The 20,086-nt window shown below is 36.9% G+C and overlaps 1 protein-coding gene and 1 long non-coding RNA gene across 4 annotated transcripts in view; one reads left to right on the forward strand and one right to left on the reverse strand.

Annotated features, from left to right (window-relative positions):
• Positions 1-20,086, forward strand: part of grik3 (glutamate ionotropic receptor kainate type subunit 3) — a 118,177-nt gene that overhangs the window by 53,489 nt on the left and 44,602 nt on the right. Inside the window, exons 1-7 of one of the 3 annotated variants that reach the window (XM_017309650.1) lie at positions 6,953-7,137; positions 7,334-7,401; positions 11,354-11,434; positions 11,969-12,142; positions 13,359-13,616; positions 13,745-13,926; positions 17,088-17,141. In XM_017309650.1, coding sequence (XP_017165139.1) covers positions 11,428-11,434; positions 11,969-12,142; positions 13,359-13,616; positions 13,745-13,926; positions 17,088-17,141 — 675 coding nt within the window. In that variant the 5' untranslated portion in view covers positions 6,953-7,137; positions 7,334-7,401; positions 11,354-11,427. Of the gene's footprint in view, positions 1-6,919; positions 7,138-7,333; positions 7,402-11,353; positions 11,435-11,968; positions 12,143-13,358; positions 13,617-13,744; positions 13,927-17,087; positions 17,142-20,086 lie in introns of those variants that run through there. The other 2 variants (XM_008431114.2, XM_008431115.2) reach the window with 2 other exon arrangements.
• On the reverse strand, positions 5,326-6,718 carry LOC103477813 (uncharacterized). Its single transcript, XR_535701.2, has 2 exons — positions 6,461-6,718; positions 5,326-5,566 (listed from the first exon to the last, which is right to left on the reverse strand). It is a non-coding gene; the product is annotated as an uncharacterized LOC103477813 (long non-coding RNA).

The following is a 20,086-nucleotide window of genomic DNA, read 5'->3' on the forward strand; positions in this document are numbered from 1 at the left end:
GAAGTGGGCATGACCAATGGAAAAGTGATGCAGACTCATCACTTTTTACCACATTGCTTTATCAATATTTTGCCTGCATTTTAAATTTTTTCCAACTAACACTTTTTATCAGACAGCTGCACAGAGGCAAAGTTGGTAGCCCTGTTAGCTTGCAGCAAGCAGCTCCTGGGTCGAATCCTGAGCCAGGGGTCTTTCTGCATGGAGTTGTTATCCCGGTGCATGCCTGGGTTTTCTTCGGGTAGACCGACTTCCTCACACAGTCCAAAAACATGACTGTCAGGTTGATGGGTATGTGCCTGTATGATTGTTTGTCCTATTTCGTCTCTCTGTGTTTCCCTGCGATGGACTGACGACCTGTCCAGGGTTTACCCCGCCTCTCGCCTGTTAACTGCTGGAGATAGGCACCAGCACCTCTTGGAACCTCACTAGGGATAAGCGTGTAAAGATAATGGATAGATGAACATTTTATCAGAGAAGAAGAATAATCAGCAAGAATAAAGAATCCATACAATTACAATAGCTCTGTTGGGAGCAGGCGAAGAGCCATGCATTGCATGACTTGTTTGCTCACTTCCACAGTGTTGGATCCCTAAAATTAAATAACCAATTATTTCATACTAGTCAATAAACTCTAATACACTAACAAAATGTATTCTGATAGTATAACAAATCACATTTTTGTAGTGAAAGTGATGGTGAATTATGAGATCGAATTATATCTTGTAATTCAAAAGCTTTTTTGATGATGCCAAGGTCTAATGTTTATTTGTTTAGAATGTTAATCAATGAAATTATTTGTATATTAGGTCACCTGCTAATCTACACTTCACCAATTGCTTTTCGTTGATAAGGTTTATACAATTACTCACAAGTAAAGAGGTGTAAACAGCATGTGCAGATCACCTCTCCTCATTCTAAAGCCTTTCATTCATTTAAACCGAATTCGTTCAGACTCTAAGAAGCAACCAGAGCCACAAGTTGAGGTAGGAGGGAACATGAACAGATATACCACAGCTATGATCAAACTCTGAACTGTCTTGCTGTGAGGTGACTTTGCTAACTAATGAGCCAGCTTGCTGCCAGACACCATTAATTAACCAGCAACCTTAATTTCCTCTCATGATACTCATCATTGATTAAATGAAACAGATTCTTGGCCTGATTTTCTTTGTCTGGTATAAAGTACAACACTGGCTAAGTCTAGCACTAGCTCTCAGCATTTTATAAATGTTGGTCCCCAGTGTTGTGTTGTTACCCATAATTACAAATGAACGTATTCTTTCCAAAATTGGCTGCGTTTCCAAATGTTCATGGTGATTTGTGTATGCGCTTTGTGCTGGTCATTGTTTGCTGCCATCATTGTGTTGTTGCACATCCAGGGAGACGGGAAGCTATTCAGAAGGAGATTGGTAATCCCACCAGTGAGAAGAATTACAAAAGAGCAACACTCAGAAATGCAGTGGGCGAGTACACATGCATCCAAGAGCATAATGAGTGAGTTACATTGTTTGGGCTGCTGAATTGGTTCGTCTGGAAGCAAAGAATTTGTTCTAACAGGCCATATGCATTGGGCAATGAATGAAAACCTCAGGTTCCATTTCTTTAACTAACTTCACTTTATCTGACTTGAATTGAATCCATAATACTTTGCACAAGAATATATATTTTTAGTGTGCATACAATGCATTGTCCATTTTCCCTTAAACTAAAATGTGTTCTGAAAATTGAGGATTGGTCAGATTCAGAATGACAAATTATTTTAAGTATCTATCCATAAATAATGGATTTTAGCTCTTGATAAGAACAAAAAAAGCACATGGATTTCATTCAACTAAAGTGGGCCTTAGTTGAAACCTGTCTAAAAATAGCTGGCAGTATCTGCAGATACAGTATAGCCAGATTCCTACTGGCAAGAAAATTATAGAAAAGGTCATTGATCTTGCCTCACCCCAGCACAAATTTCATGTTGGACAAGGGCAGTGGCGCTGCCATTTTTTTTTTTTTTGCTACCTCAGTAGCAAAAAAAGGTTCAGCTAGCAAATTCGACCTTTCCTTCAGTTTGAAATTGTGGTTGCTACATTTATATTGAGTGTGCATCTCGTTTGACAGAAGGAATAAAACGAGAGGGGAAAAAAAACTCCACTGTGAGTTTTAAAGCAAGAACATGCTGGGAATATTTCAGGTGAATGTTAAAGGTTTCTCTATGCTCCAGGTGATGAATCCTACTGTAAAAGATATTTGGTTGAAACACAGAATACAAGAAGCATCATACTAAGGGCAAGGAGAAATAGGGCTGGACTGATATTCAGTGTCTCAAAGTCCTTGTTTTATTCATATATAGACTGCACATTTTATTTCTAATTCTTGGTCACTAAGGTTGCAGGAAGAGTGGCGAGGCAAAGTATTCAAGAAGATTTAGGTCTACTGTGAAGTGACCAGAGTCATTGAAAATTTGGAGCCTCATGTCATCTGCTGATATTGGTCAACTGTGTTTTCTGAATAAAATTTTAGAGCGCTTCATACTTCTAGCAGCTGCTAACATGTTTTATGGAAATGTCATGCTTTTTGCTGATTTCTTTTTTCCAGCAGGTTGTAGAGTATGCCTACATTACCAAAAGTACTTAAACTTGCTTTAATGATTATGGTATCACTGTGGTTGATTCACTTAAACCCCATAGAGAATCAGTGGAGCCTTGTCAAGAGATCCAACAATGGAGAAGAGCTGAGGCTATTAAATCAACCTAAATGCCTCCATGCTTTGTTGCATTGGTGTGTGATTAATGCAAAAGGAGCTCAAGCCAAAAATTGAATGCATTCACTGTCATAGTACAAGGACATACTTTTATTGACGTTCAGATTCTTTTTATTTACTCGTATGTAATTTTATAATTCTCAGTCAGCCTGAATTTGGAGTTCAGTAATAGAATTGGATATTGGAGACACTGATGTCATTTTGTCTTATTTCATAGATTTTAATAGTTTTCCTACCTCATTCCTAAAGTTTTATATTCCAGTGGTATCTTCATGACTCCAAACAGATTAACTAAGCTGTCTTACAGCAGCCTGCTGCTACGTAACAGCAGAGGTTGGGGGTTTGTTTATGCTTAAGTGTAAGCCTGTGTTGTTTGTGGGTACATGACATGTGAAGCTTTCATGCTGCTACATCAATTTTTGGGCGGGCATATACATTTAAAATGTGAAACCTCTAATTCTGACTCGACACAGCATGTCTCTGTCAGTTCCTTCAGGCCCAGCAGACCTCGCAGCACCCACTGGTTCTGTTTGAGATTAAAATTCAGCCTCATTTTTATTCATACCACAAGTTACTGTGGGCTTTCATTTTTACACAGACCACATGCTTTAATGTATAATTTACTCCCTCAAATAACAACCTTTTATCAACATCAAGAGGGACTTTAGTCACATATTTAATGGATCATTTAATTTAAAATGATCTCTTTTAAAAGTGCAATTATTGTATACTTATTATTTGTTCTATTACTAATATTTAATAAAACACATACTGTGATTGTTTTTTTTTATTTTAGGTTCTTTTTGGCAGTCAGACTCATCTATTTTTAACCTTTTCTTTTTTTCATGTGTATCTTTCTGCACATTTTTAAATGTAAGTGTTCAAGCAAAGTTTTGACACCACTTTAATATTTTTACGGCTGATGCAAGATATAGTAGCCAGAAAGTTGAATGTTTAAAACTTTGAATTCATTATTGAATGTCTTTATTTTTGTACTGAACGATTTTAACGTTTTATTTTTCTATTCACCAACCTGCCCCTTTGTGAAAAAGAAATGTCATCCCTTGTTAAACTAGAAACTGATTAACCACATTCTTGGGAAGCTTATTTCAATTTAACAGGTCAAACTCAGGCCTGATTACTGCCATACCTGTCATAGTCAAGAAATTATTTTAATAAAACCTTTCTTAATACATGACATGAGCTAAAAGATTTGAGAAAGTAAGACATCATATCCCAGAAACACATAAGAAGCAAAGTCATAAAAAAATCTGATTAGACTGAAAAAGGTTACAAGGCTTTGGGAGTCCAGAAAACCACAGTAAAAGTCATTGTCCACAAATGGAGAAAACATGCAACCATGGAGAGCATTCCCAGGAGTAAATGGTTCAGAAAATAATAACTCAGTATTGTATGGACAGGAAAAACAGTGAAAATTTTTGAAAGGTGTTTCTATTTAAGTCTATCACAAACCTAACACATTACAGAAAAAGAACATGAGAGGAAACATGAGGGTGATTGCTTGATGGTCTGTAATTGCTGTAAAAAAAAACAAACAAAAAAACAATATGAAGGTTTTGATGCAGATGTAAATCTGTGTTTCCTCTCAAAACGAGGTCATCATTGGAAAGCTGGTTTTGTTTCCTCAGGTTATCTTTGTATGATAATCAGATTTGTTTATGTATCAAAAAATAAAAACAGAAAACAGTGGGCAAATACTTTCTCACCATGCTAGAAATCTTTCACCTGAAGGTAAGAGACAAGTATAGCATTCAATAGAGAAGATTCTTAAGAAAGGCAACAAGTAAGCAAATAAAGGACTCACCAAATTATGAAGTGCATCACATTACTGATAGTGCCAAATTTTCTTTCTATGCGCAGTTTAAACTACTTAAACATGGCCTTACGTAGTAAATCGCCTTAGATGAAACCCAGGAGCGACAGTCTGCCGAGGTGTACTAAGTTTAGGTGATCCATTCTGTTAAAGTTTTAATCATCTGCTATTCACGCACATCCTTATGTGGCTTTGAAACAGAGATGATCCACAAAGTCCTCAAAGGACAAATTATGGAAACAGCTGCAATTAGTGTCTGATTTATATATTGTGGTAAGACCTTAGAGACTAATTAAAGGCCTTTGTGTTCCTGTCTATTGGAGACATGCTAATTTAAAGCCTTTTGACTGTGATTCACGAGGAACAAAATCTGAAATTCATGCATCCCAATTCATGCACGCCCACTACGATAACGAACACTCAGCGTAGTTGTTTAAACGGGGCCCAGTAAACACCCAATCTCTGCATCATTAGACCAGAATCTCCGATGATGCTAAAAGGAACAGCTTGTCCTTTATTTGATGGCGTTGCATGAGGTCTACTGCAGAAAGCCCTCCGTATTGTGCTTATGGCAGATATCTGGAGAAAGGCGGAGCAAATTATCTGCAGGATTTTCCTCCCAAGAAGCCGGGATTCCTAGTGTTTATTAAATTTTTTAGAGTGCTTCTGAGCAATGCACATTTTATCCTCTTAACAGTCAAATTACTATATACTCCAGCAATTACTTAATGTACTCTAATGAGATTTCCCCATGAAATGGAAGGATTCATTTATTTTAATGTGACGCATTCCACTGGGCAGGTTTATGCATCACATCCCCCTTGCAATCCAGAGGAGGCTTTGAGTCATAAATAGTAAGATGAGCTTGGCTTCCAGGTTTACCATTTCCCCCACAGCAACCGAGGTATATGACTCTGTGATCCAGGCACACAGGATCTGTTCTGGGGCATCAGCAGGTCACCGTTCTCAAGCGTAGCTCTCTACAACCAGACATTTTCTGGGATTAGTAAAATAATACCATCCTGACAGGTAGTGTTAATATCATGGACCATGGAAGTGCAAAATCCACCACACAACTAAAACACAAAGATGATGCAAATGTGTTGCGTCTCACTGTAAAATAAACATTTTTAGATTGTTATAATCCTGAGGCATCTAACATGAACACGAATTACATTTGTACCGTTTTATAGAACATGGACTGGTGTGAGATTCTCAGAGTAATAATGTTGAATCAAAATACCACGTTTTCATGACATGATGATGCTTAAAAAGCATGATGCCGGTAGCTTGAGAAACCATGTTATTAACTTTCAAACACCCAAACTGATCTGTCTTATAATAGAGGAGGACAGCAGTAGCTTTTATCTGACAACTTACTAGCAATGTGCTGCAACATGTTTTGGCAGAGGCTTCTACTTATAAATTCAAATTACAGTAGATGAGCATAATTTATTAACAACTGTGTACAATGCAATGACTATACTTGGTACTTTATGTCAATAGGAAGAAAGTCATCAAAAAACACAGCCCCTGGGGGCTGCAGGTCTGTATCTGGTGCATTTATGGCTAGCATGTTTTTTTTCTTCATTGATAAGAAGTCAGGTTATCCAAACTGGTAAGCCACTTTAATAAAATAATAGTGAAATATGTATTCATAAAATATATCAACATTTCCAAATAAAACGTACAGAAAGGCCTAACAAACCTTTTAAAATTAGGACATATTAATGCATTTATTGTTAATCTATTTGTATTATTTGTTCTTTAAATTGCCATTTATATTATTTTGGCTGATACTATTATGCAAATAATCAAACCATAATAGTCTAAAAGCACAATAAAAAACTTAATCATGGCTAAACGTTCTGTACCATATCAGCCTGCAGGAGAGACCATGTCGCTGACGTGTGGTTCTTTAGGTTCTGACGGCTCTGCGTCTGTGTGTTTCTCTCTGATCCATTCTGTCTGGTATCACTGCGCCAAGATGGACGCATTTTTTTTTTAAATTGCCTATGTTCATCCTCACTGATATTGTTCAGCCTGGGATTTGCGTCTTCCCTCTCACGTCTGTATCTTGACAAGAGTTCTTGCTTCTAAGGACATGGTGGAGTATCGGATCGAGGACGTTTTAAAAAAGACGCGGCTGCATAGTGTCTGTCTCTAGGCAACCACAACAGCAACAGTCCTCAGCGTTCTGGGGGTCCTTTAGCTCCCGCCACCACAATTTAGCTGACCTTAATATTTTCCGTGTTTTATTTTCGTCATTATTGTTACACTTTGTGTTGATTTGTGTGTTATTTAGCACATGTTTTCTATCGGACATTTGTAGAAATACGGAACAAAAAAAAAAAAAAAAATGTAACGCAACATTTAACATCCAAATACTGGACAATCCGAATTTAACTGGACGGTGGCAATCCCATGCAATTCCCATGTTCAGTAGCAGTCAGTAGAAAACAAGAACGACTGTGGCAGTTACTTACTATGCTACTAAGACAAATTATAAAATCAGGTTTTCGAAAAAATAAGGAAAGGAAGAGAGAAAAAGGTAAGGGTGTCAATTTGTAACCCAGTTTTTCTCCGAGAGAGGTGGGTAGACTGTGAGATTATCAATCATTTAGCATAGTTACCTTAGCTGCAGACTGTTTGCCTCCATTTCACTAGCATTTAGTGAAGAAAATAAATAAATTACCAAGATATTCATATATTTAACTTGTACTTGTACCTTTTACCACACTTAACAGATGGGTCAGTCAGCAGCAACTCTAAGTCCCTCCTGACCTGTCCTCTCCTACGTGAAATTAAAGCTGCAGTATGTTAGTTTTTTTATTTATTTATTGATTGATTTTTTTTACATATTTGTTAAAACTGTCATTATGTTGTGAAAGTATGACATGAGAGAAAATCTGTGAAAAATCCATTTCCTCTGCCCTCTCCCAATGCTATCTAGAAACAACCAATCAGAGGCAGGAGGCAGGTTATAGTGCTGTCAATCACAATCTTTTGTGGCTGCTCATTCTCCCTCCCCTTGCTCTGTGCTACGCTGTAGCTAGAACAGCCTGTTGTGAATGCTCAGTCTAGTTAGCATAGCTACCAATGACGGCAGATACACTATTTTCCTGTTACGATAAGTTGTTTCTCCACCGTTAGCACATTTAGCAGTAAGTAAATCAAGTTGACTGGCAGCACTAAGACCCTCCTCCTGGTTCCGATTGGTTGTTTTTTCTCGGAACGGTGCATTACTTTAGCCAGTTATAGTAGTTCAGCAAGCAGGTGGAGGAGATTAATTGTTTTCACAGATTATCTGTCTCATAACAAACTGTCATGACATGGTGACAACTTTAACAAATATGGAGAAAACATATTTTTTATTAGTTATTTATTGCAGCTTGAATAAAATGCAACAAAGCATTTTTGAGAAGTCTGGATTGCCTCATGTATATTTTGCACGCTGCCTAGATGGCTGTTGCTCGTGGGGAGAGACCTTTCAGTAATCTAAAACTAAGAAAAAATTTAAGCAACCTATTTGCATACTGTATACAGACTGTTGCATGTAAAATTCATGAGCAGTAAATATTGTGCTCATATCAGTATTGAACCAAAAAAAGCAAGGCAGTTGCAAGCCTTTAAAATTATTACGCTTTTTATGGGTCAAGAAATTGTAACACTAGCTGCACATGGGGGCCTAGTCTAATTTTTAATCATGGGGCCCAAGATTCCTGTCGGCGCCCCTGTATATTATTCACTCATGTTGTGTCACGTTACACATTAACTGTATGTACTTCCTTGAATACACCTCTCATACGGATTTTCCAGTATTATTTATCACCATAACTAATTGTGTTTTTATTAGCGTAGAATCTCAGTAAACCTCATAACAACCGATTTATGCTACTCTGTCTTCCCTTGTTCTCTTTGACTAAGCTCGCCATGCTGCACCACTTTGTTTGAACAGCTTAGCAGGCACACAAAGCGCTGGTTCCAAAATAGTGTTGTAGCCTCCATTAATTCTTCAGTGCTTCAGGTGATGCTGAAGATTTTTAGTTGCTTGCTGTCTGAAACTTTACCATAGATCTCAAAATATATCCTCCTTCATCAGTGTGTATGGTGATGCAGTGTCAGACTCCCACTGTAGAAAAGAAATGTTTCAAAAATCATATCGCACAACAATGTAAAAACGGTGAAATAAATTAAAGGAGCAGAATGTTAGGACAAAGCTTTAACTGCACCAACTTCAAATCCGCTGATCAAGATCACTTGAGGCAGCCGCCTTAAGTTATCCTAGGATGTTTCTAGTTTTAGTCTGTTACCTTTACATACAGAGAAGTTTAAATTTAATTTTATGCTAGAATTTAATAAATTCCTTTTTTTAAACAAACTCATTAGAATTCCGTTTATAGATCTTTATGATAATCAGAATATTCATGAGTTCAATAAAAAAATTATACAATTATACAAAGTTACACTCTAATAGATGTCACTTCTGTGTAGATTTTTTTTATAACATGGCTATCTTAAGGATTTCTCCTTATCATGAATAATATGGTTTCAATTATCTGTTATTCGACATTTGTTGATCATTAGCCACCCCCTTTTTGAATCTAAATAAGCCTTTTTTCATTTCCAAAGCTGGATTTTTAATTGTTTGGTGATGTCCATAGATCACCACCAGCAACTTCAATTGAACCTTTTAATCAGTTATTATTTTTTTATAAAATTTAGATTCTCACAGAGATAATATTCTTAATAGTCAAAGAAATACTGGAGCCAGAACTATAACTCCACTTTAGTTATACATATTTTTTATGTATTGAAATGTGGAAAGGTTTTTGAAAGGTTGTGTGTGTGACTCAAATGATGAATAAAAGTAAACCTGATGACAGACATTCAGTCGCTGATAAAAGTGGAAATTGTCTTTCTTAACTTTGTTGACAGAAGAGGAGCAGAGACATTTTGCTTTCTGACAGAGAGGGATAATTTGATGAGAGTGGAGCTTGAGGAACGAATCTCTCTTCGTAAACTGATGTTTTTGCAAACATCTTTTAAGAAGCTGTCTGAGCTGTCTTCTTAGTCTGTTGCCAAGCCACAGGGTGACTTTGTTGTCTTCCAATTGACAGAAGATGCTACATTCATAGTCTTACCAATTAGCCATGAGTTGTGGTTCTTCACATATTTTGGTTTTAAACATCAGGCATCACGTTTAAAGGTGTTGAATTGGACAATGTTTTTAGCTGTTTTTGCAGCTGTAGCAGTCTGGATGGTTACTTTGTGAAAGAGCAAGAAATGTGCAGCAGGTTAAAAAAATTATCTCTGCAAACCCCACACATCCTGGTTTCAAATTGTTAAATGTATAGATTGGTGCTACCAAAGCAGTTTTTGCTGAAACCAACAGATTTTTCAGATTTTTTTTCAGACAGATTTTTCCCCATGCAGTTTCTGATGAACACAAAGAACATCTCACAAGAAGAGTAAAATAAGACCACATCGTATTTTCCGCACTATAAGGTGCACCTTCAATGAATGGCCTATTTTAAAACTTTTTCATATATAAGGCGCACTACATTATAAGGCGCATAGAACAGACGCTACAGTTAGGGTTGCCACCCGTCCCGTACAAATGTGGATGTGTAATAATAAAGAAATGGTACTTTATATAGTAGGCTGCCCCAGTCGTCACTCACAGTGTTGGTGTTGCGATATTGTGCCCAACTGCTTTCTGGGTAACACAGACCAACCGGCACGCTGCCGCCGCAGTCTCTGTCTCTCTTCCCCCCCTCCCCCCTCGGTCGGCGAGGAGAGCCTTCCTTGACTGGGCCGGGGCGTGGCCGGACGATGGTCACCCTTCTCCGTTCGCACACAGCATGTTCGTGGAGAACGTGGTGCTAAATGATCTGCAGACGACTTGATTATCAGGTCGGTAGATAGATAGGTCAGTCAAACTTTATTAACAAACCAGCGTTCTGACAACTATCCCAGCATGCATCGCGTGTTTCTTCTACAGGCAAAATGAAATTGGCGGCTGCTTACCGTAGTTGCTAGACCTGTTGTGGTTCAAAATTGGTCCATATATAAGGCGCACTGTCGGCTTTTGAGGAAATTGAAGGTTTTTAGGTGCGCCTTATAGTGCGGAAAATACAGTACACAGTCTACTTTCCCCTTGCAGATATATGTATGAGATATAAAAAAGGAAAAAAGAGCACTGTGTACACCTTCTTCATGTTCTTGCAGTTGTAAAGTATATACCTATACTGTCAGCACTTGAAGATTGAAGTCAAATTCAGATTTTGGGCCCACGGTCTTCAAACTGTGAATGCAGGCTAATATTAACCTTTTAGATTGACCCTGACCTCTACTGAAAATTTGTGAACTAAAAACTGGTTCTGTGCCAGGGAAACAGTTCAAATTACGTCTGGTCAAATGTCCAACCAAAATTCTGCCTGAACCTTGTTGATGGAGACAAAACATGTATGTTTTCTGCACAGTTTGCCAACCAACATGCGTTTAAAAATCACTGAAGTGCATTATATTATCAGTCTATCTATAACAATCCTAAAATGGTGGTATCTATATCTAGCCTTCTTTGAGTGAGAAGTGGGATACACCCTGGGCAGGCTGCCAGTGCATTGCGTAGCAACACTGTTTTTCTTTAATATCTTTTAATGTTTTTACAGATCCTTATTTTATGGATTAACTTGAGAAAACTTGAGAAATACTTGAAATATTAAAATAAAACAGTTTTTTTTCTCTCTCTCTCTACACTGTAGGGTGTAGAGCTGAACTCATGGTCTAACGCTCACCACCATCTGAAGCAACACTTTACTTTGATGTTGATATAGACATGTTTTGTAAGTTTTGAGCTGTAGTCTATGCCATCTTAAAAGGAAAAAAAAAGCTTTTCTTTGAATTTTATGTGAAAGAACAGTGCTGAAGTCCAGTTATCTGCTCCACCAATGTGGTATTCAGGTGAAATGAAAGGATATCCTAATGGAGAGACAAGCGCTTAAGATATTCTGCTGCTGTGATGGAGTGGACATACAAGCACAAACACACACACACACACACACACACACACACACACACACACGCACACATACATACACGCTCCTTAAATCCATTACGGCCTCAGACTTCAAAGCTCATATTGGTTTTTTCAGTATTCCCTGAAAATGGAGAGGGTTGCTGAATGTTTGCAGAGTAAATTCAATACCTCATGTAATGTGCACTGCTGCCTTTACTGCTATTCCTAAGTGCAAATGTCTCTCAATATTTTCCTGTCTGTGACTACCCAAAACTATGCCTGTATATCTTTTTTCACCTCTGTTTATGTTTGGGAGCAGATTTCATGACCACCTTGTGTGCTTTTGTCTCTTGTTTTTCAGGTGGGATTTTCGAGCAAACAGACGGACCTGTTTCACTTGTTAGTGCAGAAGAACTTGCCTTTAAATTTGCTGTGAATAATATAAACAGAAACAGGACTTTGTTGCCAAACACAACATTAACATACGACATACAGAGGATTAATATCTACGACAGCTTTGAAGCATCAAGAAAAGGTAAGTGATGTTACTTGAAGGACGTGTTAATGCAATGATATGAGTATTTCCTACAGAAGCATTCAACTGCACAAAAKAAATAAATTCGGGAACATTACCTTATCTAAACAAGAAAATTTCCTCCTTATAATGCAATGGAAAACTTGCTAAAAAAGAAAAAAAAATCTTGTTTTAATGAGATTTAAAAACTCATTATGCCAAAATTTATCTCTCAATGAAACCAAAATATATTATTTTTTAAGTAAGAAAGGTCATAACAGTAAACGGCAAAACCTCTTGGGATTTTTAAATATAATCTTAACGAAAGGGTCAGACGAAGGAGAGTTATGGTGATCCCCTCTATGCCTTTTTTGCAAGTCACAAGCAGTCATGAGTGTAATTTTATATCTTGTTAAAATAAGAAACTTTGTTGTTAAAATAATTTATAAAACTCCTCTAGTTTCTATAGGAAACTTTCTTATGAAAATGAGAATTGAATCTTATGACAAGATACTTTATTGCTTAAATAAGAAAAAATAAAGACTTAAAAGAACACCTCGTTATAACGTCAATGTATTCTTGTTTAATGAGAAACGTAATTGTTTTAATAAGAATGACATGATGCACCTGAATTTATTTACCACATCTGGTAGCGAGTCGCTCCCTGTAAATCTTAATAAATAAGTATATCATTGAAATGTTGTTCATGTTGTGTACAGTATGCCTTTTAAGCTTGGTTGGAATGTGTTTGCATGTATTGCTGCTTTCCCCCCACCAAAAAAGTACTTTAGTAAAGAGGAGTTTGGACCACAGAGTACCAGTCTAGAACTTTCTGTCGTCGTCCCAACTAACTTTCATTTGATGTATCTTGTTCAGGACTGGCTTAAGACAAGCAATGTGACAGTTAACACATAACCAGGGTGTAAATGGCTGTTTTCTGAACAATTGTTACCTTAATTTTGACTGCTTTGTTATGTTGTCATTTCTAAGTCATTTTTGATCAAAACCCCTGACAAATGCTTAAGTCGGTGGTTTTCCCTATGGTTGTGTTTGTCTGGAAGTTTTTATTCCAACTCTAGTTTAGAGGAACAACATCAGAGCCCCCTACGTGTACAGTTATTCTGAAATAAATAACTGTAACATTTGCATTTAAAATCTTGTATTAGATTTTTCTTGCTCTAGGTGCTGCACAGCAAGTGTACCCATTATCAAGCTCTCATCTCTTTCCTTCCATTAGCTTGTGACCAGCTGTCGTTAGGCGTGGTTGCAATATTTGGGCCTTCACATAGCTCATCTTCAAATGCTGTGCAGTCCATCTGCAATGCACTGGAAGTGCCACACATCCAGGTGCGGTGGAAACATCACCCAATGGACAACAGGGACACTTTTTATGCCAATTTATACCCAGATTACTCATCATTAAGCTATGCCATTCTGGACCTCGTGCAGTATCTTAAATGGAAAACAGCCACTGTTGTGTATGACGACAGCACAGGTGAGGAGACTACAAATAACTGCATACTTTTAAATACAAATGTATGTCTGTAAAAAAAAAACAAAAAAAAAACTGCTGTGCTCTAGTAACAGAAAAAGCTGTGCCTTATTTGTGCTGTTTTCTGCAAGGTCTAATAAGGTTACAGGAGCTGATAATGGCCCCATCAAGGTATAACATTCGATTAAAGATCCGCCAGCTTCCTCTAGATACGGAGGATACAAGGCCTCTTCTAAAGGAAATGAAGAGAAGTCGGGAGTTCCGCATCATCTTTGACTGCAGTCACCACATGGCTGCACAAATTCTCAAACAGGTGAGTTCTAAACTCTTATAGACAACCTTGAGTATCAAACCAGAAGACTAGAGAACTTTAGGTTCCCATCTAACCAGTTCCAGCTTCAGTTACCTCAGCTATGGTTCTAATGCTGTGAGATCTGTAACACATCAGCTGCACAGTTGGAGATGCACTGAAGAAGAGACTGTTCTCCTGTTCTCCAATGGAAAAACGGAATGCAGGCGTTCCGATGCTTAAGGGGATAAGAACAATATTTGATGCACTCATGCATTACTTCCTGAAAGTATTAATGTCTCTTAAACATATTCATATTTTGTCAAAAACTTCAATGTAATTCATGTTATACACCTAGGTTAAGTAGTGCAGTAATGTAGTGTGGAGTGAAAGCAGTGGATACATGTTTTTTTTGGTTTTGTTTTTTGTTTTTTCTTACAGTTATGGCTTAGACGGGTAACATTTATATATGTATTCAGCCAAAATGAAGGGTAATACCATTAATTAAAATCTAGAGCCACAAATTGCCTTTATAAATCACTTAATCATAAGCAGAGTCAAGCTGTGTGTAAATTATTGTCGGCATCAAGACATCTGTTCTGTGAAGGTCTCTATTTTTTGTGGAGAATATTTATTAATTTTCTTATTTAAACAAAAACATCCACGGAACATTAAAATTATACGCATGCAGCACTGCACCATTATATTTGCCTCCTTTATATCTTAAGGTTCCGATTAGTCACAACCTGTTTGACTGTAGATTATATTTCCATTTTGTGAATTTCATTGTTTTAATGCATTCTTTCACACAGTTTATGGATGCAAAGCTGCACAGTGAAAATGGATCAATCCAAAAGCATATTTGCATATTCCAAACCTAACACCGTGTTATGCTTTCTTATTGAAACAGAACATAAATGTGATTTGATATAAATGTCAGTCAACAGGGATCTGTCAGCATTTTGCACTAAGTGATGAATGTGTAGGTGGTCTGATGTTTTATAGATGTCAAGAATAGGCTGTTAAATCCCCCTCCTTTCTACAGATTTCTGTCAACGTATATTAATATGCTTGCCAAAGGCATCATTGCCAAAAAAGTTATTTAAATAGCTCAGTCCTCTATTGTTGCTGTGATAGAAGATGACATGATCGCTCCTAGCCAGAGTGCACATCTAATGCAAAGAAGTCAGTGTCTTGTTCAGTGGAGTCGTGAGATAAAACTTTGAGGCAAACAAGTTGCACCATCAAGTTTCAGTTTCAATATGACATATTTTAATCTGTTTTATTTATCCAGAGGTTGTTTGTGTGCCTTGGAACAATAACAATGATGATTTATTACAGCAATTGAATATATGTTCAATAAAAAGATTACTGGAGTGACAATTAAAAGCTCTAGCTGTGATGGTAATAGCAGCAAGCAACAGGTATGTTTTTCTGATATTATTGTTTTATGGGTTAAACTATGAAAACTTTTCCTCTGCCATGACACTTTGTGTAATTTGTCTCAATAAAGATGAAGCAACAGCAGCAATGAGAACAATCTTTTAGACGGGTACAACCCTTTGATTGTCCCCCAGCCTTGAAAATGATGTTGCTACAGTAAGTAGCTCTAAAATATCTGACAAAACATTGAGTTTCTATTTTTAGAATGTTTTGTACATAGGTCAGGGGTGTACAAAGTCAGTCCAGTTATTCAGTTTCGGGCAACCTCTATAAATTGTAGTCAGTTTCATGTCCGTTGCTGACAGGAGTTATACTCATTTTGGTCTTCTGCTGCAGTGGACCATCTGCTTCTAGATTTGACATGTTGGGCCTTCAGAGGTGGTTTTCTACGTCCCTTGGTTGGAAGAAGTGGTTAATTAAGCCAGTATTGCTTTTGTCTAATTTCTACATTACCTTGTATAAAATAGTTTGCCCACTCTGATCTAACCTCTAACATGAGCAAAAAATTGTCATTTGCACATATGCTGGTCACTAGAAAGTTTTTAATTTATAGACCATTCTCCATAAAGCCAAGAGATGTTTGTGCGTGAAAATCCCAGTAATTCCAACCAGCCTGTCTGCCACCAGCAACTGTGCCATATTTAAAATCTCTAAAATCCCATTTCTTCTGAATTCTGTTGCTCTGTTTGAACTTCATGTACGCCACATCTAGATGCAGTTTTCCTTTACAACCAGATTACAAGGCAAAATAATAATAATTGTACTTCACTTCTAGTCTATGTATCATTCATGTTTGACAATATGAATCCCAAAATAATATGTTTTGCAGCACTACGGAGTTAAATTATGTTAAAATACAGATCACCTCTCTGCCATGCTCTTGGATTTTCTTCTTGACATGCAACATGCGTCACTCAAATTATATTCTATTTCAGATTATGAAAATTAAAATGATAGGGATGAGTGTGTCTTATTTACAAAATAAATACCTTTGTCCCATGGTTTCACCCTATAATTGATGATAATATTTGAAACATAATAAAAATAAATATATGGTATGTTCTTTGAATCTGAATGAAGATATCTAATAGTAATTATAACCTCTGAATGAATTAAATATATAAAACAAAGTTTCAATGTCAGGTATTTGGCTGGATGTCTTTAGCTGCAGAGGTGATTTTTCTCCACAGAGGCTTAACATCTCTTTTGCATAACCTTGAGTTTTGAGGGTTTTTTTTTCTTTTTATAACACATGGTACAGTAGAATGGAAAGCACAGACACCATGGTGGATGTGATGCCTTTGAGTATAGATGGAGTGAAACAAGTCGCAGCGATGGAGTGTTTGGATATAATGCAAAGACTAGTAAGCCTTTGATTGAGACTCTGTTTTTCTGTTGCGGTGGCGTCAAATGCCCCAAACCACCAGTTTAAATACAAAGAAAATCATTAAAGACATGTTAGTAAATGGTAAATCAACAGTCTGCTTATAGCTAAGAAACATTAGCAAGTGGTAGCCGAATCTTGCTTGCAAAACTATCATTATGTGAGTCAATAATCTCATTAAAACAAATGTTTTCTCCATCACTGATTGCTCTTTTATTGAATCTTTGTGGGGCTGCTTGTTGTAAAGATGTTGTTTGGGATAATGAACACTCTCAAATGACAAAATAATAATTTTCCCTGCCCCAGCTCATTTCATTCACACCTTTAATTCCATGTTTTTGTCTCTGCATCCTTCCAGGCCCAGACCATGGGGATGATGACAGAGTATTACCACTATATCTTCACCACTCTGGTAATGTACCATGCTTGTTAATGCAAATGGTCTCGTTTGTTCTCATCTCTTCTCTGCTAGAATTTTTCATGAATAGTGGCTAATTGCCAATGGAGTTTGGATCCAGTCCATAACATCAATTTTGTTTGACAAGTCGGAGGCACAATGGAGTCCCAGGTTTGCAGTGGTAAACACTGCTTCACAGGACTGTCAACAGCAGTCTTTGAAACACCACAAAACACCAGATTGAGATTCAAAATTGAATGTTTCACCATCGTAAACTGATGAAGATTAGACCTATTGCTTTGGGAATTACATAAACAGTTAATGGGAAGTTTGGTAAAATGTGAAATTAATGCTTACATTACAAATTAAAGGTAACATTATACTGCAAAAATTACAGATCAGACTACAAACATGTACAGTGCCTTTAAAAAGTACTCACCCCTTGAATGTTGTATCCTTTTGTTTCTTTTACAAACCAAAAATCATGATAAACAAAACTTTTCATGACAAAAAAAACAACAAAAAAACACTACAGTACAAGTAAAAGCGGATTTCTATGAAATAATAAAAAATAAATAAAAATATCAAACACAACACAGGTTATTGCATAAATGCTCACCTTCTTTAACGTGACTGTCCAAATTCAACAGAGGTCCAGCCAATTGTTGATGGTGTGCTAGCAATGAATGGAATGGAAATCACCCGAGTGCTTTTCAGTAGATTGTATTATAAAGACACCTGTGTTTGAAACGTCCATTATCAGTTTAATAATGGGTACCATTACCACTGTTGAAGAAAACTCATATTAACAATGTTCTTTGGTCTGACAAAACCAAATTCAAGCTTTTTGTCAACCAGACACGATGTAAAAGATAAACTTTGAACATCACTATAAGCACACCGTCCCCAATGTGAAGCATTGTGGTGGCAGCATCATGCTGTGGGGATGTTTTTCTGTCGCAGGCCCTGGAAGTTCTTGTAAAGGTGGAAGATAAAATAAATGCAGCAAAATATAGAGGAATCCTGGCAGATGTCTTGTTTCATCTGTAAGAGAACATTTGACTTTAAGCAAGACTTTAAGACCTGAAGCATTGGACTTGGGTTGTGCAATTTGACAAAGGTTCAACACTTTTGGAAGAATGACGTAAAATTGTAATGTCAGATATTCAAGTCTGATTGAAACCTGACTGTACAGACTCTGTTCAGTCACTACTGACTTGGAGGGGGTGAATATTTATGCAATCACTTATTTTAGGTTAAATATTTTTTTATTTAATTTTGTTGTTAATGGTGATTTATAAAACAATGAAGATGTAAAACATCCACATGGATGAGGGCTTTTTGTAGACACTGTCTTATGATGAACTTCATTATATTCTGGTACAAAGTCTAAAAATAGAAATGTCTACACAAACAAAAAATTCCAGCCAGTTCGTTTTTTATTTACTATTTTATTGCTAGTAATGTAAACTACTTAAAATAACTGCCTTTATAGCAGTGACCTTCTCACCTTGTGTGATAAAATAAAAACAAAAAAAACTCAACACAAGTGTCCGTAGGGTGCTGCTATTCTCCTTTACCCTGCCTAAATGGGAACCAGCAGATTGAACTGGAATACAAAGCAGCATGCTCTGTGCTGTTCCTTTCACCCTCTGTTACTGTCTTTGTCTCCTGACTCTCTTGAGCGCTCACACTCACTGTCTCTGCAGGCATGGCCAGTCTGTTGTGATAATATGTTATGACACAGGGGTCCAGATATGATGTGTGTCATTTCTCACAGTTGACAGCGGAGCAATGACATTGTTATGTGGTGTGTCATGTTCATGTAGCATCTGTTTTGCTTTAATATGGAAATCTGAAAATTATTTATATTCTTGCATTGTCTTTTTGTGTATTCAGCAGCATTTTTATGCATTTGTTTTATTGCATTTTCTCAACTATATTTTTTTGTACATAAGACATGGGTATCTTGATAGGATCAGTGTTATACCTATCTAAAACTGCAATATGGTGTCTTACTGATAGATATCCCATTAAGAAGATTATACCTGGCAACTTTATTTGATCCAAAGTAATGAATTCTTGCACGGTGTACATGGCAATACAATTTCCTCTCGATGGAGTTCACTGATGTCTATGTTTTATCTTCAGAGGTGAGGGAAGTGCCGACTTATTAGAGCGTGAAAAGGCAAAAGCACAGAGCTTGGGGGTAATAACTTCCTTGTCCTTTGAAATGAAACTGTCATAGCTCTTGTCTTGCCACAGCGATCTTAGAGAGCTTTAAGCTAAGAACTTAGTTATGTTTTCCACTACTGTAACACTTTGCATTCTCTCAAAGCATCTTCAACTGCAGAAAAAAATTCTGTATAAGGCAAATGTAGGATCATGTTACATATGTGTTTTGTTTCGCATGTGTGTGTGTGTGTGATACTTAGTTCTGATAAAACTAGAACTTTTCATACGTTTTTTTATTTGTGTGACTTTCTGTAATATGAAAAACAAGCACAGAACAAATCACCACTTGTAAATACAATTCTACTTGTCGAATTCATGTGGAATTCACAAGAGATGTTGTTATTAGTCTCAGTAACCAAATTATTACCTAAATTAAATTATGTGAAATAAAACTGAATGACATAGTAAGAGAGGATTGGACATGCTTTGCTATATTGAAAAAATAAAATTTTTATAGTCAAAAGATACTGTTTCCTTTAGTTTACTTTCCCAACTTCAAATCTATACCACAGACATTTCAGCTGTGGCAATCTGGGTTACTCTTTACTTCAATTGGAAAGGAGAAATTATTCTGCACACTAAAAGAAGGAAAACACAGCTTTATCAGAGGGTAACAATGACCATCCTTTAGTGAATGTCTTACATGCTCTCCGTCCCCCGGCTCTTTCTCCACAGGGTGCTAATGAAATATCTATGTTCATCCAAATGTCTTTTCCAAGCCCCGC

This window comes from Poecilia reticulata, linkage group LG16 (genome assembly GCF_000633615.1).
Source record: "Poecilia reticulata strain Guanapo linkage group LG16, Guppy_female_1.0+MT, whole genome shotgun sequence".
Taxonomy (NCBI): Eukaryota; Metazoa; Chordata; class Actinopteri; order Cyprinodontiformes; family Poeciliidae; genus Poecilia; species Poecilia reticulata.